At 43.6% G+C, this 25,955-nt stretch overlaps 1 protein-coding gene across 1 annotated transcript in view; it reads left to right on the plus strand.

Annotated features, from left to right (window-relative positions):
- The window catches only part of LOC137372405 (protein unc-80 homolog), a 500,647-nt gene that overhangs the window by 429,243 nt on the left and 45,449 nt on the right, over positions 1 to 25,955 (plus strand). The window contains exons 55-60 of the mRNA XM_068036292.1: positions 2,347 to 2,470; positions 3,313 to 3,519; positions 15,962 to 16,146; positions 19,090 to 19,255; positions 21,633 to 21,812; positions 25,324 to 25,471. Coding sequence (XP_067892393.1) covers positions 2,347 to 2,470; positions 3,313 to 3,519; positions 15,962 to 16,146; positions 19,090 to 19,255; positions 21,633 to 21,812; positions 25,324 to 25,471 — 1,010 coding nt within the window. The remainder of the gene's footprint in view (positions 1 to 2,346; positions 2,471 to 3,312; positions 3,520 to 15,961; positions 16,147 to 19,089; positions 19,256 to 21,632; positions 21,813 to 25,323; positions 25,472 to 25,955) is intronic.

The following is a 25,955-nucleotide window of genomic DNA, read 5'->3' on the forward strand; positions in this document are numbered from 1 at the left end:
ACCATCTATTAAAATGCAAATGTCTTTTCCAGCCACGGCTGATCTGTTTAACAAGTCATTTTCTCACTCCAGCAACAGTTTAAAATCAATGTTTATGATAAAGTTAATGTGCCTCGTTCTTGGCAGGTGGGGGCCTAGCATGACAAGTCACAAACACAAATGTAAAATATTGTAAGAGTCACTTGGATATTTCAGTTCACTGGTTTGAACCTTTTTCAACAGAAGCATCAGGGAAAAATTTCCATACACCTTGAGATGAAGAAAACAGGCAGAATCAATTTACTGATTTCCTCGTCCATCTCTCTCTCTCTCACTGTTTAGATGCTACCTGTCCCTTTTAAATAGTTGCTCCTGCCCCAGAGCTGGTCCCAATGCTCCAAAAATCCGAAGCACTCCCTCCTGCACCATGCCTCAAGCCACGCATTGATTCTCCCTGTCTTCCTATTTCTACTCTCGCTAGCACATGGCACTGAAGTAATCCAGACATTACTAAGTTCAAGGTCCTCCTTTTTAACTTCCTCCCTTGTTCCTGAAAATGTGACCGTAGGATCTCAATACCTGCCCTATGTCATTGGTACCAACATGTACCACAACATCTAGCTCCCTCCCTTCCCCCATGCAGAATATTCTGCATCCTGTCCATGATGTCATTTATCCTAGCACCAGGTAGGCAACACAGGGGGCTGAATTTTTACAGCTCACCGCCAATCTCTGTGGTGAGCTTCTAAAACTGCGCGGCAACACGCGAGATGTGTGCCACAAAGCTGCTGCGATATTTCACGTGGTGCTCATTAACATGGAGAGGGCACAATGCCCGCCCCCAATGATTTCACAATAAAATCTACCAACCAGGTTTTTTTAATAAACAACAAAATTACTAATTTATAATAAAGCAAGACTTATTCAGTAAAGATGCAAAGCATTAACACACAGATTGAAATGTGCAAGTTCCCTTCCAAAACTAGCCCAACACACACACAGTTAATGAAAAAATAACGTTTTCTCTGCAGAGATCTCTTTACAAAAGAAAACTTTGACAAAATACCTGTTAATTCTTGAAGGAAAAGGAGAAGATATGGAATGATATAATTTGTCCCTTTATTCTGGTGTCCCAAATACACATGAACAGCTGTTACTGGGATTCTTTTGGAGCAGCTCGCTTCAAGCGACGTCGAGGATTTGTCTGGAAGGCTTTCCAGGAGAAGTGTGGCATCAGGGGTTTCAGCTTACACTGGATTCTCAGGGTTTCTCAGAAAGGTGGAGAAAGAATGAACTGGTCTTCTATCTTAGCAGGCTAACCCCCCTACTGACTCAAAACAATATCTAAAATGAAACCAACTCTTGACCACCATAAATCTTGACATGTCACTTCTCTGTAAACAACTCCCCTTGTCACCAAGGCTCTTGCTGTTCATTTAGCTTAAGTCATGTGACATCCAGTAAGGGTTTGTTTTTAAACAAAGTTCCCCAAGTCCTTCCAGTGACCTTTTTTTTAAAAAAACAAGTCCAGCATCTATGGAATCTTTTCAGGCCCAAATGAATCCATCTCCACAATCTTCAAACACGAGTCCTCAAAAAAAATTTTTTAATGTAAGTACTTTCATCATAAATGTTTTATTTAATTTTGAGTTCAAAGAATTGAGCTATTGCTGACCTCGCATAGAAAGTTATGGCTGTCAAGAAATAGAGAGTTGACTAGAGCACAAATGTCCGTATAATAGAGTTAAAAATGAATACTGTGAATGCTCAAATCCTGGAATAAAACAAAGTAATGTTGAAAATACACAGCCAGTTGGTAAATATTGGAGGATATCAAATGTATCAGTGTCATGGCTGAAGTTAAAATTTTGGGGCGTTATTTTAACCTATGCTGTCCAGTGGGCAACAACTCTTGATAAATGTCTCCACTAAAAATTGCCTATTTTACACCCTGCTTGATTTTACTTTCCATTGAAGTCAATAGAAAGTAAAATGGGCACTTGATCCAATCTGATCAGTTTCCCACTGGGGTGAGTTATTTTAAACTTACATCCTTTGATTCTGTTGAAGGGTTATACAAAAACTGCAACCTATCTTTCTCAGATGCTGCTTAACCTGCTGTGTATTCTCAGAATTGTTTTTGTTGATTAAACCCTTACGTTAAACTGAACTAACCATGAGTTGGCTTATCTAGATCTGACAGAGACCTATATCATAAAATGTAACCCTACAAATTTCCAACCATGGCACTGATCCTTTTTATACCTAAAGAGCCATCAACGGTGGTGTCTATTCTGTTTTAGAGCTATTTGAAATACTTTAGGAGCTATTTAGCATATTTTAAGTTACGTTTTTTTTTAATGATAGGCCTTGAAAGAAGACTTCCCTTTAAGCCATGTGATTTCCCCATTTACTAATCAAGAAAGGAGAGAAGGGATGCTCCTGAATCTTCTGATACCATTTGTTCTAACAGTTGGAACTGGGAGCAAAGGTCTGTTGTTATAATTATATTTAAGAGCAGCATAGTTACTTTTACACGTCATGCCTTCTGTTCAGTTTTTTAAAAAAACACTCACACCAGAAAAAGGAAGTTTAAAAATTAAGGCAATGTATGAAGATTGCTAGATAACATATTCATATTAGCAAATTGACATGACTTCCTTAGAGCATAACTTCTTTTTCAACAATAAATATCATACATGTATTGCAAATAAAATGCCATTATTTTTGATAGGTAGAAGGTAAAATAAAATCCAATCTAACATTACTCTTGAAAAGAGGTGGTTTGTAATTGTAGAATGTGTTGTTGACTGGTCGCCCAGTCCCACAAGCCATAGAATATTGGATTTCAAATTAGGGGATTAAATCTCGACTTGAACTAATATTCAGGCTTTATTGCTGTTGATGGACAGATTTAGCATCCTTCATTTAGACCATTAAAAGTGGCATCTTGTGATGGCAAGGAGCTACAACGTAAAGGTAGATGGTAACAGTCAAGGAGATCTATCCTTTTTTTAAATCAGATGCTTAGTTCCTGTTTGTTGATATGGATCATAGCTAACTGAGATTGTGTAAAGATCTGTGATCCAGAACAGCCATTCTCCCAGCTGAAGGAGGTCAGCTTGGAGGTGGAAAAGCAGAGTGAAGGGACAAAGAGGATATGGAGAGCAACTCTCATATTAAATTTATCTGTTAAAAGTTGTACTGGTGCTTTCCGATGTGAAATAAAACTGTGGTAATATAAATGGTGGCATGAATTTTCTCTCACTAGTGTAAAACTATTGAGTTGCTCGAAGTTTTTTTTTAAAATGACAATCCTCCTTTGTGGTTTAGATAGTCCTAACTTGGAGCAGCCTGAGGTTTTCCTGCTGTTACAGACTGTAATCAATATCCTCCTTCCACCACGAATCATCAGCACTTCTCGCAGCAAAAACTTTATGCTTGAGAGCTCTCCAGCACACTGCTCTACCCCAGGGGATGCTGGGAAGGACCTGCGGCGGGAAGGATTGGCGGAGTCCACAAGTCAGGCAGCTTACTTGGGTAATGTTGGAGAGCATTTTATCTTCAGCAATAGATAACAAAATATTGGTTTTAAGCAGACTTGAAACGAAGTCCATTACAGTGTTTTAACAAGTATTGAAACGTTTATTACCAAATATAGTCACGCTAGCAGTCAGTCATTGTTACAATTGAAGCTAAATTGATTTAGTATTATACTATCTAACTATGCCCTGGCTAATGATACTGAGACAAATATATATTCATGCACACTTATTACCCCAAAATAACTTACAGACAAATATTTAAATTGAATACCCGTGTAAAGAGCCATAATGCAGAACATCAAGAAGGCTGAAAAGATTAGAGAGAAAACAACGTAATTCAAGAAATTGAAATAAATGTTGCAAAGCTTGGGTTTAAAATCATATAAATTAAAGGAGGAAAGAAAGGCCATATAAGGTAAGGGGTTCTACAGTTCTGAGGTTCCACACTGTGAGGATTCACGTTGGAGGAAGAACATGCATCATTGCATATTTGAAGCATATTCAGTGGGAAAACCCATGGTAGATGTAAGAAAATAGAAAGGTATTTGGATGCTCGAGGCTAAGAATGAATGAAGTATCACCTATCAGACAAGAAGCTTTTGCTTGTACAGTGTCTGGAAGCATCCCAAATCGGACCTTGTAATTTTCACAGCATAAGGTTCATCCTTGGTGCTTCTCTGAGTCAGAGTTCAATTTAAGTGTAAATTAAGTGATTCCACACTGTCAGCAGGGAGCTGTGTTGAAAGGGAGCATGCAGCAGAAGTTGGGCTACTATACTGTGAAACCAATTCTCTGACACATTCTCCTTCAAGTGCGAATCTTCTCTGGGAGCACTGGATCAGTTACATTTCCCTTTCAATTCCAAATTAGGAACATTGCATACAACAGCAAAGAGACCATGGTAAATTTGTACAAACTGATGATTAGTCTACAATTAGTGTGATGCACAGCTTTGGGAACCCCACTATAGAAAGTGCATTAAAGCTATAGAGAGCATCAATGCAGATTCATCAGGATGGAATTAGAGATGAGAAACTCTAGTTATGTGGGTAAACTTGAGATACTGTGACTATTTCCATTGGAGCAGAGAAGGCTAAGATATGAATTAATGGAATTTTTAAAATTATGAAGGCTTTTAATAGGATATATATGAATAGGCTATTTTCTGTGACTGGGGAGTCTCAGTGACAAAGGGGGGAGTCACCTTAGAAAGAGAGTGGGTTTGGGAGCAGGCAGTTTGTTAAAAGGGATTAAATTGATGGCACATTGGGAAGCTGACAGCCGCTTGCCAACTTCTGCCTTTAATTTCAGCACATTTGGCTGCATGCGGGAAACCCCATGGGAGAGGTGGGTTGGCAATTATGATATGTAAAGTTGCCATAAGGTGGCTACTTTAACTGTGGATTTGAACTTTAACTGTGTGTGCATGGCTTTCGTGGAACTCGCCAATGAAATCGAGGTGATAAGATAGCAGGATTGGTGGAGCCTGAGCAAATGATAAGCAAAAATCATTTTAATAATTAAACCTCAAACCTGCTTCCTTGCCTATATGAAAGGCTTTTTCTCAGAGGACTGAGAGTGTGCTCTCCCTACTGTGGAGATAATTTCCAATAATTTGGAGGTAATTTCTACTACTTTGGAGTTTTGTGCATCTGATATAATCTTCCCATCTGTCAAATATCAGTGCCACATGAGTGCTGCTTACAGTCATAGAGTGATACAGCACCGAAACAGGCCCTTTGGTCTGCCGAGTCTGTGCCGACCATCAACCACCCATTTATACTAATCCTACATTAATCCCATTTTCCCTCTCACATCCCCACCTTCCCTCAATTCTCCTACCACCTACCTAGGGGCAATTTTTACAATGGCCAATTTACCTATCAACCCGTAAGTCTTTGGCACGTGGGAGGAAACTGGAGCACCCGGAGGAAACCCACACGGTCACAGGGGGAACTTGCAAACTCCGGACAGGCAGTACCCAGAACCAAACCTGGGTCGCTGGAGCTGTGAGACTGGTGCTAGCCACTGCACATCTCTTTACCTTGGATCTCAGTTGAGGATCAAGATGTGCTGCAGCACCAGCAGGAGCAGCCTTCTCCTCATCCTCTTGCTGCTCTACAGGAGAGGGATTGAGGACAGAGGTGCAGCCTGCAAGAGGTGATATCCCCAACACAGAGTTTAGAGACAGAGGATCAACTTCCTGGACAAGTTCTAGCATGGCTCAGCATTTGCCTCCTCTGAGCAGAGCCTGGAGCATCTTTTGCCCTCCCACAAGGGGATTTTGTGCAGGAGGCAGGGCTCCCGGCACTCTGCTGAGAAGGCAGAGGGGTCCTCACCTCTGCAGTTTTTCGGCCCCCTGGAGCGATCCTCCGGTCTTTTGGGATGAAATTTTAAGGAGGCGGGATCCCTGCCCCTTTAAAGACTTTATAGGGATGGAGATCCCATCCCCCCCCCACAAAAGCTGCTGACCAATCAAAGGGCCATCAGCTCAGCAGTATCGGCAGTGCCACTGGGAGCAGTGGCCAGTGCTAGTACTGCAGAGGCCTCGGACCCAGGCCCAGCGATGGAACCTCAGAACAGAGGTAGGAGAGGAGTGGTCACAGGGGCCAGCCTGGAAGGAGCCGATGAGGTGGGGTGGAGAGTGGGCATTCGGTCCAGGGGGAGGGGTATCCTGGGGGGTACTGATGTTCCCGGAGTGGGTCCTTCGAGGGCCATAAATTGCCAGCGAAGGAAAGACCACCCCCCAAGCCTGCAGGGAGGGTGCCTCGCTTTACAAGGCATCCTCCCCGCATGGCAGAGGCCCTCCCCCGCCGCTGGTAAGATCCCAGCAACGGCAGGAAGAGGGCCTTAATTGGCTGTCAATAGGCTACATAAGGGCCTTAATTGGCCTGTGGGCGGGCAGGTTGTCGTCGGCCTATCCCACCCCTGGGAGAATCAGAACTGGAATTCCAGCATCTGTGGCGGACGATTCTGCCCTGATTCTCTGGCCCCCACCCGCCACGAAACCCGCCGTCGAGATGAGAGCAAGTTCCGGCCCAAGGACTTTCCACTGCTGCCCCTATCTCCATCACCTCTCTTGCTAACTGGTGATGTTTGAGACAGCATGTGAGAAGTCAACACCTTGTCCTTCTGATTCCATTGAGGTATGTGTATCTGAGCTCGTGGATGGTCTGCTTGAGTCCTGTGACGGTGCAGTCTCAGAGTGAGTGACCTCCTCTAAGGAGTCTTCACCTGCCTGCTGAACCAAGCAGGATGCTTGATGTGCCCATGGGAGATGAAAAACCTGATTTAATACTGTCAAGGTAATAATATGTGAAGTCATCAACGTCTATATGATCATATTTGAATGGGTGCTGACATGAAGTCAACACAAGTGACAGCTGTATGCCATGTGGCCATGTGACATTTTGTTCAGTCACCAGGTAGCTGGGAAGCCCCCATCTGTTCCTGGCTAGGCATTCTGTCATTCAGCTTATCTCCAGTTCTGCCTTCTCTGCAGTCTCCAGTATGGCGATGGCTGGAGGGCCACCTCCTGTTCTTTGGCTCTTCCTGGTGTTCTGTGCTTTCTTTCCCTGCAAGGAAGGCAAGAAAAGACCTATGAGTGAGAGTAGTGGAATTTGTTGAGTGGATGGATGGTCAACATTTGTGGAGAGTAATTGTGAGGGATGGGTGTGACATTGCATTAAGATGAGGGTAAGTGTCAGTGGTGGATAGTCAGATGGGGAATTGATATGAGGAGTGATATGCAGGAATAGGTTTGGGAAAGCTGTTTGAGGGAATTTGCGGTTAGAGGCACATCAGGATATGCTTGAATGTGTCCTGCCATCACCTTTCCTGACCTGATTAGGTCATTAAACCTATTCCAGCACTACATCCAGGAGCATGGCACCGCACTCCTGCTGCTGACCTCCTCAGCTACGTCCAGCCACACCTTCTTGTCCTCTGCGGCTGGCTTACTCCTCCCGTCAGTGGGGAACAGAATCTCCCTGTCGGCCCGTATGGCCTGCAGCATCAGGAGGCATCATTGCTGTCTTGCAATGTTGTAACTCCATTGCTGCAGTTTCTTCCTGTGCTGGAATTCCTGAACAACCCTTAAATTTTCATCCCAGCAGGGTCTTTTTAAATACTTCAGCTGAAATAGACTCACGCAAGTCATCATCATGCACACTCATGCTAATTGGTCAGGAAACCCAGAAGTCAGAATTTGATGCAGTGGTTGGGGTTAAAAAGCCACTGACAAATGCCCTGCTGCAACTGCCAAGTTCTCTACTGCTAGCGAGTCGAAATGTTAAAATCCACCCCAAAGAATTACTAATTTAAAATAGTCTTTATAAAAATCGAGGATGGAAGTTAACAGAGCTTCTTTTACGTAGACTTGTTGGAGCATGGAATGCTTTGCCAAAGAGCAGCTGAAGGATAGAGCATTGCATCTTTTACAGGAAAAATTCAACAAATATTCGATGCTGAGGAGATGTAGGGTATATGAAGAAAAATCAAATTAATTTTGGATTGCTCCAGCAAAGAGCCAGCACACACTGATGGAGCAACCATCTCTTCCCCACCACAGCCACCTCGAGGGCATTGTGCGGAGGGGGTGAGACTCCCGGCGTGCAGGAAGGATCTGACGGGGAGGGCTCTTACCACCAGCCAAGCTACGTCTTGGTGCTTGTTTGAAAGTTGTGGTGATGACTTTGGCAGTCTGCTCGGGGAACCATCCAACCAGATCCACCATCTCCTTTTCCCATAGGGCCTTGAGAACATTCCGTGCAGACCACTGCCTGATGGATTAGTGGCCAAAGGTGTTTTTCTGCAGAAAGTTTTCCACGAAGGATAGGTGGTACGGCACGGTCCAGCTGGATAATTTTTTTTAATTTCCAAAATATACTTTATTCATAAAAAACTGTAAAAAATACATTACAGAACAGTTCCAAAAAGCACAAAGTCAAACAATACAAAGAGTGCAAAAGAGATCAGTTTCCTTCAATACAGGAGTGAGTTTCCTCACAACCCTTCCATTTCATTTTACATGCTATGTACTTTTTACAGCAAAACAAATATTTTCTGGATACAGTTGAGGGGTTTCCCATGGATCCAGCCCCTTAGTTCACCTTGGTGGGGGGGACCTTACACAGTGGTCCTTCCCCGTTGAACCTTTGCCACAGCTGCCCCAAGCTTTAGTGCGTCCCTCAGCACGTCCTGGACCTTGGAATGTGCCAGTCCGCAACATTTGGTCGTGGACAACTCTTTGCGCTGGAAGACCAGCATGTTTCGGGCAGACCAAAGGGTGGCTTTCACCGAATTGATAGTCCTCCAGCAGCAGTTGATGTTTGTCTCGGTGTATGTCCCTGGGAACAGCCCAGGAAGAGCACAGACTCCTGTGTTACAGAGCTGCTTGGGTTGAACCTTGACAAAAACCACTGCATCTCTTTCCACACCTGCTTTGCAAAGACACATTCCAGAAATAGATAATTGCAGCACTACGGAGCTAGTTTAGAAGCAAAATGTTGTCTGCGCCACTTCTGCACACTTCCAGTGCAGCCAGTGCTGAATCACATCTTGGTGAGAGTGCTGGCGTGGGCATTATGAATATGCACCATAAGTATGCAGAGTAGGAATATCATGATGTCACTCAGTGTCTAATGCTGATCTGACGCCAGTGCTGCCATTTTAGACCTTGCCACTCTAGTTAATACCCTGTCTTAAATAGGCGCAGCTGAATATGTGTTCAGCAGCATAAGGGGCCGCACCACCACCATTGCTATTTAAAGGTGTCATCCAATGTGCAGGTTAGTTACAACAACTTATATTTATATAGCACTGCCATGCAGACCCCCAACTGCCAAGAATAAGGCATATTAATTTCGTCATATGAACATTAAATTTAAACTGTTGCTGGAGTGAAGAGATGACTTTTTTGAAGATCACCAGACGCGTGCCGAGAGGAACATGTGCATACTAAGAGACAGTGTTTGGAGAGACAAAAGAATTGCCCACTGATTCAATTAACAGAGATTGGATTGGGCAATGGTGATCCACAACCGCCGCCCCCCCCCCCTCCCCCCCCCCACCGAGAGCTTTGGAATCCACAAATGTAGGAGTGGTTAAGCCAGTTAGTCACATGACTAACCTGCTGGCCAACTTGGGAGTTTTGAATTGTGACACACAGAAAGAAACAGACTAGTGTTTGCAACTGAAGCTGAAACAAGGAAGTCTCTCTCCTGGCTATCTCTCTCTCACTTTCTCCCAAGCCACTGGACCCACGGAAGACACATAAACCTCGAAAGAAAAGACTCCAACATCGAAACAAGTTGAAGTGTGCACTGGGCCCCAATGAATTGCAGGACCTACTGGCAACCAAAGACTCCACATTGAACTTAAAGGACTGTAATTATAATCCCGATATTGCCTCAAACTTTTCCCCTTTATTCTTTTCACTTTTTCTGTCTCTATCTGCCTGTGTGGTTATCACATATGCATGCTAGCATGGTTGCGTCGTATATACATCGCTGTTAACAAGATTAGAGTTTAAGATTAGTAAACTTCCACCCTTCTTGTTTAAATCTAAGGAAATCTGTCTGATTTCTTTGCCTGACAATTGGAGCAGTGAACAAGGATTCACTGAGGGAGGAGCTAAAAACACGCTGTTCCTAAAATTAAACCCTGTTACGGTTAAACCGGGCAAAGGCTGAGAGGGAGCCCCTAGACCCTTTCTAACCTGGTCGTAAAAAGCACCTTTAATGTAATAAAACGGCCCAAGTCACTTCTCAGGAGCATTATAAAATAAAGTATGACACCAAACCACAAAAGAAGATATTAAGTCAGATGACCAAAAGCTTAATCAAAGAAATAGGTTTTAAGAAGTGTCTTAAAGGGGGAAAGCGAGGTAGAGAGGCAGAGAGGTGTAGGGAGGTTATACCAGAGCTTGGGGCATAGGCATCTGAAGGCGCATCACCAATGGTGAAGCTATTAAAATCAGGGATGCACAAGAGGCCAGAATTAGTGGAGGGTTGTGGGGCTGAAGGAGATTACAGAGATAGGGAGAGGTAAGGCCCTGGAGGGATTTGAAAACAAAGATGAGAATTTTGAAATTAAGACGTTGCTTGACTGGGAGCCAATGTGGGTTAGCGAACATAGGGGTGATTGGGGAACGGGACTTGGTGCAATCTAAGACACGGACAGCAGAGTTTTGGATGACCTCAAGTTTACAGAGATTAGAATGTGGGAGACCAACCAGGAGTGCATTGTAATAGTCAAGTCTAGAGGTAACAAAGGCATTAATGAGAATTTCAGCAGCATATGAGCTGAGACACGGTGAAGTCAGGCGATGTTACGAAGGTGGAAATAGGCAGTCTTAGTGATGGCATGAATATGCGTTCGGAAGCTCATCTTGGGGTCAAATGTGACACCAAGGTTGAGAACAGACAAGCTTAATCCCAGACTGTTGCCAGGGAGGCGGGACGGGGTCAGTAGCCAGAGAACAGAGTTTGAGGTGGGGACTGAAAACAATGGCTTCAGGTCTTCCCAATATTTAATTGGAGGAAATTTCTGCTCATCCAGTACTGGATGTCGAATAAGCAGTCTGATAATTTAGCAACAGTGGAGCAGTGGAGAGAAGTGGTGGTGAGGTAGAGATGCATTTCTTCATCATAGATTTGAAAACTAACACTCTGCTTTCGGATGATGTCACCGAAGGGCAGCATGTAAATGAGAAGTAGGAGAGGGCCAAGGATAAATCCTTGGGGGACAGCAGAGGTAATGGCGCAGGGGCAGGAAGAAAAGCCATTGCAAGTGATTCTCTAGCTACAATTAGCTAGATACGAATGGAACCAGGTGAGAAAAGTTCCAGCCAGCTGGATGACAGTGGAGAGGTGTTGGAGGAGGATGGGTGTGGTCAACCGTGTCAAAGGCTGCAGGCAGGTTGTGAAAGACGAGGAGGGAATGTTTACCTTTGTCACTGTCACTGGCTAAAACCGGTGTCCATCATATCTTTTCAACTCTGCGTCCCTTTGGACTTAAGGGAGCAAAGACGACGGCTGTACTGGGGGAACGGCCAAGGTGAGAGAGACTGATTTTTTTATTGGGGACTAGGCCATCAAAGGTGGAGGTGAGGGTGCGGTTGAGCAAATCGGTAGCTGCAGAAATGGTGTGGTGAATGGAGAGATTTTGAAAGTGCAATTGTAAAGTGAATAGGGGGATAGTTTTTTCCAGGGACGGATACAGAATGAGGTAGGCTTGGGACATGGAAGGGGGATTTGAGTGGAGAGTGATACAAGGAAGTGATCAGATATGACCTTATCTGTAACTGATATAATGGGACTAGCAAGACCACATGAGGTCAAGGGGTGGCCATGAATATGGGTTGGGGGGTTTACATGGAGGGAGACTTATCACTTAGTTACTTGTTACTTTCTACTGGCTCTGCTATGTGCTTGAGTTTATGGAAGTACTGGCTGTTTGGAGGAGTTGCTTAAAGTTGTTGAAGACTGCAGGGAGTGGTGCTACATTGGGGAAGGTGTTGGTTGCTACTGAGAGGGCTCTGGGCACATCACTTGGTACCAGTCATGGATGTCATATCAGCAATCCCCCTTGGGCTGCAGCATGAAAGGGAGATGGTGCAGAGGCAGCAAAGAGGAGGGGAAGTTGCTCACAAAGGGAGGAGGAGGAACGGAAGAAGGGCTCTCAGCCAGAGGCTTTATCCACCTTGGGTCTTCTGGGAACACTTTTCTTACCTCCATCTAAGCCAGGAGCAGTGTGTTCATTGCATGTGATTCAAGAAGGAGTTGCTAACAAAACTCTGGAACCAGACTTGCAGCTCAGAGCTGTGCAAGGATGGTGCCATGGCCCTCAACTTGCTTGTGGGATCCTTCCAGGCTGGAACAGATGACATAGCTAACATTATCCAGTTCACTGTCCATTGTCACATCGGGGAGGTTAGAGGTTTGGTATGCCAGGAGAGGGGACTTCATTGTGTTCTCTGTGAATGGAGACAAGCAGTCAGAGCGTGCATGTGGCTTTGCCAGAATAGTGGGCTCCCCAAGTTGCAGGATGCCATTGAATGCACACATGTGGTTCTGCGGACGCCAGATCTCAATGCAAAAACGACAATCGCAAAGGTTGCAGCTTGCTCAATGTGCAGTTGGTGTGCAACCACACTCAGCACATGAATATGAATGCCCGCTATCCTTTCTTGCAGCAGTCAGGATGCACACAACTTGTGACAGTCCACTGTTCCGGAAATCTTTTAACCGCCACATCAAACCAGAGGGTTGCTGCAGATGACAAGGGCTATCTGTTTTCTTCAACTGGCTGATGACTTCTCTCGCAACCCAGTCACACATGGCCGGTACTCATATAATGAGAGCCATGCTGCCACAAAAACTACCATCAAATAGATAATTGGGATGCTGAAGCAGAGGTTCTGCTGCCTCGACCACTCTGGGAGGAGCCTTCCAGTACTCGCTGGAGAGGGTGTCCCAATTCGTGGTGGCGTACTGTATTCTCCAGAACCTAGCAATCATGAGGGCACATCCCTTGCTACTATGGATTTGGCGACAACCTCTGAAGGAAGAGGAGGAAGGGAGGAGACAGCTGGCACAACCACTTTCTGAATGGACTGTCCATGAATGCGTAATTAGAATCTGGTTTCCATGAACACAACCCAGATCCACATTGCCCAACAATTCCACATTTTATCATCCCTCAGTTACAGACCATCACAGCATGTTCTTCGCCACATTCCTTGAATAAAAGTGTTATGACCAGGTGAGAAAGAGGTCTAGGGTTCCCTTTCAGCCTTCACCTGGTCTTACTGTAACAAGACTTTATTTTTAAACACACTGTTTTTAGCTCCCCCTTGGTGAATCCTTGTTCATCACTTTCCAATTATAAGGCAAAGAAATGATCACCAACAGGCTTTCTTAGGTTTAAAGAAGAAAGGTGAACTTTTATTAAACTTAAACTCTCATTCGGTTGATGCCTATGGATACACGACGCGTCCATGTTAGCATGCATACGTGATACACACATGCAAATAGAGACAGAAAAGAGCAGAAGAAAAATAAATTGGAAAGGTTTGAGGCAATATCTGAAAAGTTGTTGTCACGGTTCTTCGAGTTCACTGTAGAGTCCTTGCTTGTAGGTGGATCCTTGCTTTTCATTGGGGCCCAGTATTCTTCTTAAACCTTGTTCATTGTAGGAGAATTTTCTCTCTTGGGATTCACGTGTCTTCAGATGGTTTTTGGAGTTCCATGAGAAAGAGATGGGAGCAAACAGGCAGAGAGGAGGTCTGCTTCAGTCCAGGAGCAAACAGCTTTCTGCCCAAACTCTCAGTTCAGACTTTATAATTCAGAAAAATCCCAGACTGCAAGCAGGTTAGTCATGTGACTAACTGGTTTGACTATGTCTGTTTGTGAATTATATTGGAGCAGGGGATAGCTCCTTTGTCTACAAACACTGTCTGTTAATATTCAAAAATGTCTTTCCAGCCAGGGGCCTGGCAACCCCTTGTAACAGGCCTTCTCTTCTTCCCAGCAACAATTTGAAATTTAATGTTCATGTGGCAAAACTAATGTGCCTCATTCTTGGCAAGTGGGGACCTGCATGACAAAAGCCACTACAAAACAACTATTCCATACCAACATTATCCAACAAAACATCCTTCAGCCTTTTTCTGTACGTCGCTCAATCAAAATCCTCTACAGCAGAGCTTGTGTGCAACCTAACACTCCAGAGAGCTAGCACACATGCTGTCCTTTCCCGGTGGCGTGGCTGCAGCCCACTCGTGCCCGTTGACTCACCGATCCTGTCTCTGTGCTACCCTGTAAAGTACACACTGTGCCAGTATCTGAGCTGGTGGCTGTGAGTATCAGATCAAGCGGCAGAGTTTCTTCATCATCGGTCTCTTCTTCATCTGGGCCTTCAGCCTGCCGCACCACTGCCTGGCTAGACAGCAGTTCTCGGGTATGTGAAAAGGCTGTGAATGTGAGGTATGAGTTATGGTTGATAAAGATTGTTGGAAGACGTGTGAAGGGGTGTGGTGAATGGAGCAGTGTGTGAAGCTAGTAGTGTAGTTGGTAAGATATGGCACGTGAAGATGTATTCATTGACCTTGACCACTTGTGTGAGGTCATGAAACTTCTTTTGGCACTGCATCCACATCTTCAGGGTTAGACTGTTGGTATTGACCACAATGGCTACCTGCTCCTGCTGCCTTTTCCATATCAGCCTGGAGCATCTCCTGGTCCCCTGAAGGAAGAGGATCTTATTGAAACATATAAGATCCTGAAGGGACTTGACAAGGTGCATGCTGAGAGGATGTTTCCTCTGGAGGAGCCTAGAACTGGGGGATACACTTTAAAAATTAAGGGTCTCTCATTTAAGACTGAGACAAGGAGAAATGTTTTCTCTCAGAGGGTCGTTAGTCTGTGGAATTCTTTTCCCCAGAGAGCAGTAGAGGCTGGGTCATTGAATATATTCAGGGTTGAGTTAGATCGATTTTTGATCGACAAAGGTGTCAAGGGTTATAAGGGGCTGACAGGAAAATGGAGATCAGCCATGATCTTATCAAATGGCAGAGCAGACTTGAAGGGCCAAATAGCCTACTCCTGCTCCTAATTCCTTGTGTTCTTGTGACCTCTCCTCCTGTGCAACTCCTGCACCAAGGCCTCCAGAATGGCATGTGAGTGCCTTGGGACACATTGTCTGGTCTTTTTCACCATTTCTGTGGATTTTTCCTGGTCCTCAACTCTTTTGTAATCAGTTCCAGCCTCTGCTGCAGCCAGATGCACCTTGCCTTTAAGAAGTGCAGACTGGCTTTAAGTAGTGCAGGCTAGCTTTAAGTGGTGGTAGCCTTGCACGAACTAGGGCCCCCTGCTGAGGCATGTCGCCACTCAACAGTGCATTCAGCGTTGGGCTGCCCACTACAATCATTATAATTAGCAGGCAAGGTGAAGTTTGCATACTGCCTGCATCACTTTGAGCGGACACGGATTAATCATGCATCGCGATCCCTGCTCTTGATTTTGGGGATATCCAATTTAGCCCCCATATCTTTAGTAAAAATAATATTGAGATGTTAAGTGAAAAACATTAGTTCTATTCAAGAAAATTGAATTAATTTATAATTTAGAGAGACCAGGATAAAAGTACTCACCTGCCTGCTGCTGGGTGGCATTTTGTTATATTTACGTGTGCCTACATTATATATGTGTTATCAATTGAGTAGTTAATGGAAAATAAACTACATTTTTAAAATTTCATCACTTTTTGGTGCTGTTTTTCACAAGCAAAGTGCTAGTTTTTCTCTTTATTTCTTTATTTTAATCCAGTCAACTATATTGTTATAAAGTTTATTTAGACAAAATTAATTCTCAGTAATGGCCTTATCATTTACTTATTAATTTTCACTCTATTTTAAATTTTCCTATGCCTGTTAGCATTAAAGGTGATTCTTGTCTGCTTCGAGCGTCATTTGGGCAGTCAATGGTACAAACTCAGTTTGCAAGTTAAAGAAATGGCACTGCGGAAGGTCGGCGGCCTTGCCATGTGGGATTTCATTGACTTTGTAGTGAGAACAAGAATCCCTATCTTCATTCTTCTGCGTCCTTTTATCCAATGTAAGGTAAAGTAAATTCTCAATCAGGTTTCTAACAGTGGATTTTTATAGAAAAATGTTTTTTTGTATGTGCCAATTGTCTTAAATAGCTACAGAAATAATCCCTGTAATCTGTGGATATTCTGAAAGGTTTTCTACAATCATTTGTTATATGCAAATACAGAGGGCTAGAGTTTCCAATTTGGGTGCAATTGCACAATGTCCGCAAAATTGTACCCATTTTGAAAAGTAGTTTTTTCGTCCGGGTTGCCACACAAACATATTTACATATCGGCAAATGCAAATTCTGCTTTGAACCAGTGCAGTTGAGCAGCATTTTAAAGTGTAATCTTTGAAAATAAAAATTTGCTTTAAAAATTTCCTTCATATATTTAAAAGTGCTAACTTGATGAAATTTGATTGAAACTGCTGAATATAGGTTTATCACAAAATATAAGCTTTTTAATCGGTGTCAGTCAGCCACCTCTGAATAACCTGTTTTAAATTACTGAAATTCACTTTTAAAAACTATGGCCGGAATTTTACGCCACCCCAGCGAGTCGGATGGTGGCGGGGAGGTGGCGCAAAATGAAGCGGGAGGCTCCGGGAGGCCTTCCCAACCCGCTCCCACCTCCGCCCCACTTTACATGGGCCAGGGTGGCGGGGGATGGGGGTGGGGGGGGTGGTGGTTGCGAGAAATGGGCCTCCCGCCCCAGTCCACTTAATGGCCACTTAAGGGCCTTCGCCTGCCTCCACGGGGATTTTACCCGTGGCAAGTAGGCTTCCGGGAGACGTGAAAGGCTGCCAAGTGAAACCTGGCAGCCTCTCAGCACACCCAGCAGGCCTTTACTCCTGGCTCCATGTCCTTAGCTGGGCTGCAGTCCCAACAGTAGCCACCGCTCCCCGTGGTGCTGCTGGGACGAAGAGCTACCGGCCCGATGATTGGCCGGCAGCTCAAAGGGGCGGGACTTCCTCCCTCAAGCGGGTGGAAATCCCGCCTCGGAACAATTAAAGCCCGGGAACCCGTAAAATACGGAATGGATCCCCGGGCCGGGCGGAAGCGGGTTCACCACCGACTTTTACGTCGGTGGCCAACTCCCGTCGGCCCGATGTAAAATCCAGCCCTGTATAAATATAAAAAATATATATATATAAAATGTATATTATATTGGGTGCATTACGCTGCTTCTTGGCAAATTAAAAAAGTTGCTTGCACCCAAAAGAACCAGCTTAATTTTATACCCTCCCTGAAGGCCTAAAAACAAGCGCAATTAGTGAGAGCTCCCAGTGGTGATTAATTCATGCCAGAACCGTGGCCAATTTTGTGGGCAGGATTATATAGGTCCCTCTGAGTCGGAGGCAGGGGGTGCCCGTAGAATCACGACAGGCAGTGGGGTGGGAGGCGCCCATCACCTCCTTGTCGATAAGCGATTTTCCTGGGGCCAGATAAGCTGACGACGGCCTTCCCGTCCAGAGGCCAATTGAGGTCCTTATAATGGCCTATTAATAGCCACTTAAGGGCCTCTTTCCACCACCACTGGAATCAAACCAGCAGTGGGGTACCTCCGCCACGCGGGGAGGGCATCCCTGTGGGCTTGGGAGGGGGGTCTCTACTCAGTGGACAATCTGTTGCCCATGGAGGACCCCCGTCAGCAAAACCTCCACCTCCATGGAGCCCCCTCCCCGGATGTCATGTCCACTCTTCCACCACCCCCTCGCCAGGGCCTTCCAGACTGACCCTGGCAATTCTGCTACACTTAACCTGAGGTCCGGGGTTCCAGCGCTGGGGGTGGGTTCAAGACCTGTGCCGTACCTGCAGTGGCCACTGCTCCTAGTGGCACTGGCAATACTGCTGAGCTGGCAGCTTTGTGATTGGCCAGCAGCTTTTCGAAGTGGAATTCCCGTCTTTAAAGGGACGGGATCCTGGCATGGGACACGTAGGCTTGAAAACACCGGAGGATCGCTTCGGGGGGCACAAAAAGGTCCAGGAGGGGTTCCCCCCAACTCTTCGGCTGGGTGCCCCATCTCTTCCACAAATTCCAGCCTTGTGTGTGGGCCCTTCTCGCATCCCAATGTTTTTAAAATAGTGCGAAAGATCGCGTTTCGCTGAACATCAATTGTGCTTAAAAGTTTGTGATCTTTTGCAGCAGTTAGACTGATTTCAACTGAAATGCACCGCGAAAACTAGTAAAATTGAGTGGAAACTCCATGCCAATTATACTATTTTCTTTCATTACGTAACCAAGTTAACCAATAACCAGATTATTTTATGGTGGTTGTTTCAGATGTGACATTTTGCTACCTTGCTACTTGTTGGCAGGCATTTGGCCCTGTAATTCTGTAATGCCTATCTGTTCCAAACATTGCAGCCCTTCAAAGCTGAATCTGCTCAAGGAACACCTGTCGGCTAGCATCTGAAATCCTTTGATCTCTTCCTGCTCCTCCGTGGATTGCTTCCATGACTTTTAATGTCTTGATGTACGATTGAACAAAATTTACCCCATGCCACAAAACCACAGGCTACAAATGCAACTAAAAGCTTGTTAAAGTCTATAGGCTGCAAGACCTTCTACCCACCAAATCACTAGCTCCCAGTGCAAGAGTTGCACGCGCCCAGAGCTCAATCTCTTAGTTTAAAGAGATAGATCACAGAAGTTTGAATGTTGGCTTGCTTCCAGCAAAATCAGCAGGTGCAGAGGCTGTTAAATCTAAACTTTGGTGTTCTTTACAGGGAGGGGGGAAAAGTTAAAAGCTAAGTCAATTTGTGCTACTCTTGTTCGTCTCTTAGCAGCCAGTTGCAGAGTATCGTGGGTAGTGCAAAATCAGCTGGTTGCACCGAACTGGGAATGGTATATGCTGCAGCAAAAACATAAAAAAGGGAGAGAAATATAATGTTTAAATAGGGGAGAAATCAAGAGGTTTCTCAGCAAAGGAAAATTTATACTTGTTTTCTCTCTGGAATCCCTCCAGCTGTTAAGTCAACCAGCAGAAAATCATGAGGAAGTGACTGCACGGCACCATATTGTAGATCAGCTTGAGCGCCGGTTCATTCCGAGACCACTCTGCAAGAGTTCACTAGTCACTGAGTTTCACAGTGAATTAAAAATCCTGAAGGAGGCGGTGCACAGTGGATCAGGTAATGGTAGACTAAGCAAATAAGTTTCCTTTCTTGTAAAGTATCACAGGTCACAAATAAAGAGTCCTAATAGTCCACCACAGTACCCAATTCAATCTTTGGTTGGAGACCCTAAGAATGAGGATATCTGGAAGTATGGTGATAATGCAGCCATGTTGAACTAATAGGAGAATGCCTTTTTAAGAATAACTTCTTCTAATGTATTTGCAATGGGGCCAATTCTGCAGTACCACACACCAGGAGAGTAGTTGCAACATGGGCACAGGAGAATCATGGAACTGGGAGAGCAGGCCCAGTATTCGTTTCCTACTAGGCTGCAATTTAATGGTCTGCTGCATTTTATGAGTCTTAGGATTTGCATGCCTTAGCCTCATCAAAGCCCATTAATTTGGTGGCCTTTATTGCTTAAGATAAAACTTCATTTTAAAGAGATTCAAATACATAGGTACAAAAAGCAGAAAGCATGCCAGGATAACTGGCACACACCATATGATGTCTGCAGACCTTAGCAAACTTACCTGCCAATAACTGAGGATAATTGCCTCAGCTTGCTCAGGACCAGCAAGGAGCCAGTTGCAGAGCTTCATTATCTGCACCAGGGACACCTACAACCAACAGTGGGACAGTAGATCAGTGGCTGGCTCTTAACTCTTTTATGTCCATACCCATCTACCACTAATCTTAATTAATGTGTTGCTTATGTATGTATCAAATAAATGATTGATGTATCAATCACCATGGCCTGCACTTTCATCTACTTTCCCAATGAATAACATAAGAAAACTGCCTAATGTCACTACACTGCTGCTTTTCTCAAATTACCAGAGGTTACTGGTAACTACAATATTAGCAACCTAAATTCCCATCCTGAGTGACCATGTTTGTGTTACAATGGTTTGAAGTGTGAAGCCCTTGGAAGGTGAGTATATGGTAAAGCTTTTAATTGTACATTTTAACTTCAGTATGTACTCAGCTGAAGCATGAGTATGCATGAATGCAGTGAAAGAACGGTAAGATTGTGTGAGGCCTTAGTGTAGGTAAGCAGTGAATATGGAACAGGTTGACAGGTAATATTTGTGCCATGCAATTTGGGCCGTGTAGGTGGTACTGGTTCTGTTGGGTAATTATACTTTGCTAAGTTCCTTAAGATATGCCATCATCTCCTGCATCTGTTTCTAGGTCATGCGGATACCATACACAGCATTGAGCTTGGCTGGCTTGTCTTTTTGCTCTTTCCCCCATGCAGTCACTCGCCTTTAAATGGCTACATTTCATTAACCTTTCCCATCAGCCGTTAAATTTGATCTGGAAACCCCATTTCCATGATTGGCCACAGCACAGAGGCATACTAATGTGCACAGGGAGTGTATTCTAATAATTTACATGACCTGACTTTGCAAGTTCAGACATGTGCTAGTGATGCACATAGTGCACAAGAAACAATATTCTCAGCACTGCAACAAGACTGCAGAATTGACCCCATATGTCTTGTTTGTGTTGCTTTGTGTTAATGTAAACCATTGTTTGCAATAAAAGTCTAAAAATTAAGTATCAGTGCCCTTAATAGTTCACAAACAATAGAAAAATCAATATAGGGCTGTTTAATACTCTTGAAATAAGTATAAAATGTAATAAGAATTTGATTTACAGTTCTAGATGGCTGTAATTATGCATTCAAAATTATTATTAAGCAGTAAATCATTTTAGGGAATAAATTTATGCTTAGGCTATAAGAGTGTTTTTCCAATTTTCAAGCATTAGTGTGAAGGCAGCTTAGGGAGCTCAGTAGTACCACCAACCCATCATTCATATTTTTCCTTTCAAAAATATATCCTTTTCCCTCATCATGTTATTAAGTGTTGTCACTTTATGAATTGCTCACCACCATGTATCCTCCTTGCATTGAGAGCAGGACAGTCAAGCCATCGATTTCTGAACAACTGCTATCAGTATGCTTTCTGATTAGGAGGTGAGTGAGATGAATTGTCTCAGCTGGTTTCTAATTGTTTGTCACAGAACTGAATAAACTTGCCCAGCTGAAATAAGCAGTGATATGACCTTATGATTTGGACTCAAATCACTTTTGAGCTACTGGGCTTCCTTTCTATCCTAGGTAGAAGCTCTTTGTCCTGTCCCCAGATGCAAACTAGTATAATTTCCCATTTTCCAGCACTCTCATCCTCTACATAATGAGAACAGGAAGCTGTGTCCACAGTTCCCCATTAACAAGATTCCTTTTACTAATATTTTCTGATCATTATATCTTTTTGTGCAAGACTCCTGTTACTGCCTTGCAGTTGATGAAAATACTAAGACTCTAATCAGAATCTGCAGTGCCATATTTGTCTCACATAACTTGTTCATTATATCTTTGCAGCATACCAAGGCAAACCTTCCATCAGCACTGTGGGAACCTCCACATCAGCTTACCGCTTGAGTCTGGTCACCATGTCTCGTTCAAACACGGGGACAGGCACTGTGTGGGAGCAGGACAGCCAGCCTTCTCATCAGGCCTCTCAGGACACACTAAGCAGGACTGATGAGGAGGATGGTGAAAGTGAGCATTTGTCATTAACAGAGCTTCAATTCAACTCGCATGATATTTGCTTTTAGTAGATTGAACATAACAGTCTAATCATCATTTTCACTTTTTTCATTTCAACAGTCGTAATTTGTTTAGGGCTATAAAAATTAGCATGAGCTGCTGTATCTTTATTTAATACAACATGAGGTCTAAGTTGAATTGTCTTTGAATGGTGCCTGCTAGACTGTTGAATGCACCTCTGTATTTTACAATATTTCCAATCAATAAATTATTTGCCAATGCAATTCTTCTGCGAGCTTCAGAATTCCAGACAATCCTGATTCAAACTTGTGCCCAGTCTTGCACATACAGAGCATGATGACTAATATTAGACCAAAAGTTGCAATATTCTCAATGTAAAATTTAATCAATATTTTCTGCTATTCAAAAAAACCTTCCTGCTTATTTTTTTTTTCTTTATTACTTATCAGTCACAAATCTAACTCAGTGTGTAAATTCAAGTGTGTGTAAATATGATACTGAACCATACTGAGTAGTTTGAGGTGTGATCCCTGATCAGTGCTAAAATGTTGCAGCGGTGAAGTTGTGACAATTAGTGTCGGTAGGGAAGAAATTCATCTTGCACGATAGTGTAAAATGGATAGTATCAGATTGCTCACCTGTTATATGCCCTGCCTGGTATTTTCAACCATTGACTGCAATGGAACTGAATATATGCTGGCCAGTATAACAGCTAGCCAATATAATAGGCCCATTTTGCACGACCGCACAAGATGAATTTCTACACCAGTATTTTTGGGCTAGAAACTGAAAAAATATGGCATAAGGCAGGAATTCCTGCTGATGATTGTTATTCAGTGAGGATCAGTAGAGCAAACAAATTCTTCTCAGAAGTCAGAATTCAGATTTACAAGTGCTAAATTAGGCCAAAATTGCGCAAAAGTTAACCAACAGCCTGAAAGGGCAAACTAAAAACTAACCTAATATCTACGGGTGAACTCATTAATTTGTGCTGATGATGGGTTTGTGCTGCCTGTTATCATTATGAGTTTATCATATGGTGAATCAGGTTTAGTGCAGTCCAATTTCACAAAGCACTCCTACAACAAGCATTAGATTCTTATTTCAATGTTTTAATTACCATTTTAAATACTTCTGGTATAAGCTGGATGCACACTGTCCGTCATATTGGAAGTTAGGATCCATTTTCGACTTGTAAAACAGGTGAGGCGCCAATAAATTTCTAGGCCAGTTATTTTTATATTTATCCAGTCAAGGACCACAGAGTACAATCTGACTTGGAACATAGATGTGGGTCACAGCTGATACTCTTTATAAAGAAAGACTTGTGAAGTAGTACAATGTATTTCATGACCTCAGGACATCCCAGAGCACTTTAAAGCTAACTAAATACATTTGAAGTGTAGTTGCTGTTGCAATGTAGGAAATGCGGCAGCCAGTTTGCCCATAGAAAGGGCCCATAAACAACATCACCAGATAATGGGGTGAATTTTACAGAGCCCCTGATATCGGGGGTCGTGGCAGGGGTGGGCTGGAAAATGCTTTCAGCAGAGGCCCGCCACAGGCCTCGATGCTGGGAAGGCCCAGTCTCGTGGCAGTGCCCCCCCAACCCCCACTCCCCCTACCCCACACCCAGCCGCTCGGTGACAGGAACAAAATTTGCATATGTTAATTTATTTAAATAAACAAATTGATTACTTACGTGCTCCTGCCATCTGTCCCGGTGCAATATTGGTGCCGGTGGCCAGCACTCATGCACCTTCATATCCCCGTTCGGGGATCCAAGGCGGAACACTGGTGGGAGGGGGGAGCAGGTAAGTTTTTAGTGTGGTGGGGGAGCAGGGTCAAACTTATCTGATTGGTGTAGGGGATGGTGGGAAGGGGTGAAGTTCAAAGTTTATGAACTTTGTTGGGGAAGGTCAGGTGGGCAGGAGAAGTATTTTGAGGAGGAGAGGGCAAGTGATGCATTGCATGGTTATTGGGGGGGGGGGGGTGGGAGAGGGACAAATTAAATGTTTGTAAAATTTTTCCTTACCTCTTTCTTTAAATATTTAAATTAAATGGAAGGACTTGAACCGCCACCCCCTCCTCGTCATCGGCAAGGGTGGGTGGGGGGGGTGGTGGTCCATCCTGGCCATTTAAATGAGCTGCCACGTTTAATATCATGGTGGTTCCACGACGTGTGGTCCGCACAGGCGTCCACCATAGTTTATATGGCAGCGGATGTGTAAAATGCCGCCCAATGTGTTTTTTAGTGATATTGGTTGAGAGATAAATATACTGGAAGAACTCAAGGAAACAGTCCAACTCTCCACACAGTGATTCATCAGACAACATGGAACGTGAAACATTAAGGAGTTAAGGGTTCAGATGGGCTATGTTGATGTAGCTGTAAAGGAAAGTACAGTGAGCATTACTTTGTTTTTCCAGTTTTTTCTTTTTATTCATTCTCTATTCTTCTCTCACCTCCCCACCCCGCCCAAAAAAGAAACTAAAAATACAACTTTTTGCCAGCTTTGCCCAATGGCTGAGTAAATGCACCATGTGGGGTGGGGTTGCAATAATTAGTCTCAGTATCTTAGAGTTTTGCAGAGAAAGAAAATCAGTTGAGTTTCTATTCTAAATCATTGTCCAGTAACTCTTGCTTGAAAGTGTACATGTGAACTACGTGCATTTTTCTTTTTTTATTTTACCAAGGGTAAATAATACATAGTTATGGAGCACTTAGCAACAGTATTTGTTCATTATTCAGTAAAGCAGTGCCACAAATGCAATGTTCTCATACCAACTTTCACTATATTGAGACTTGCGAGCACGCAGAAATCATTTAGCTGGATTCTGCATCTCCGTAGAAAGGCTGATAAAATTGGTGTCATGTTTGCATATCTTTTTATAGCTGAATACAGAGTTGCATTAACAAAGGTTTGCATTAAGCAGGAAGTTGTGTGCTGTAGCTAAAAACCCTGTGTGGGAAGAAGGGATAGATGTTTAAAAACTGGAGATGACTTCCAGAGGGAACCTTATTGGGTACAAGAAGCAAAGTTCATGTAGATTCTAAGTTAAAGTCTATCCAAGGGACAGTTTGTCCCTCTGATTCCCACCTTAGGTGGACTAGTTTGCATTTTCACTGGAAGACTGAAAACTCTTAGGCCTATAATCTGCATTATCTATTATCTTAAATAATAGACTTTTTGCCCTGAGAGAATTCAGTTATGACTGTTGCCAGGTTATTGGGTCACCAGATTGACAACAGCCCAGGTGCACAGAAAAGGCAATTTAAACTTTTCTGCTTTTAAAATATAAAAAATTGTAAAAAATACTTTTACAACTTCTATAGCCTCATCATAGAAGTATTTGTTATTACTAAACTGCTATTATTGGGGGTTCCAGCATGTTTCACGCAAGCTTTATTATTTCAAATACTGTCACTGATGCATCATAACTTTGCTATTTGATTAGGAAAAGAAAGGTATCTAAATAGGTTTTGCTTTCTCCCATGCAGATGACACCGTAAGCATGCCTAGCGTTGTTAGTGAACAGGAAGCATATCTGGCTAGCAGTAGTCGAGGGCGCCGTCGATTTTCCAGCCATGTCTCTAGCATGTCTGCTCCTCAGTCTGACTCTGGCCTCAGAATTTTGCCCAGCCACAGGTAATAGAGCCAACAATTTCTATAACTTTTATTTAAATACTATCAAAATTACTATTAAAAGCCAATGTGTCCTTTGTAAAATTTTAAACTTGAAGAATGGTGGTAAAGTCTATGAGTATAAATTCCAAAATAAAAACAAAAAGTGTTGGAAATACTCAGCAGGTCTGGCAGCATCTGTTGAGAGAGAAGCAGAATTAATGTTCCAGGTCTGTGACCTTTCATCAGAACTGGCAAATGTCAAAAATATAATAGGTTTTAAGCAAATGAAGTGGGTGGGGGAAGACAACAAAAGGGAAGGTGTGTGATAGGGCAGAGGGCAGAAGAGATTAAATTACAAAGATGTCATGGGACAAAGGCAAAGGGAGTGCTAATGGTTGTGGTAAAAGACATAGCATTAGTCTAGAGAGAGTGTTAATGGCAGAATAATGAACAGCTCTGTCCAAAAGCACATGAAAAACTAAGGTTAAGGCAGGCACATGGTTAC

Source organism: Heterodontus francisci, chromosome 7 (assembly GCF_036365525.1).
Source record: "Heterodontus francisci isolate sHetFra1 chromosome 7, sHetFra1.hap1, whole genome shotgun sequence".
Taxonomy (NCBI): domain Eukaryota; kingdom Metazoa; phylum Chordata; class Chondrichthyes; order Heterodontiformes; family Heterodontidae; genus Heterodontus; species Heterodontus francisci.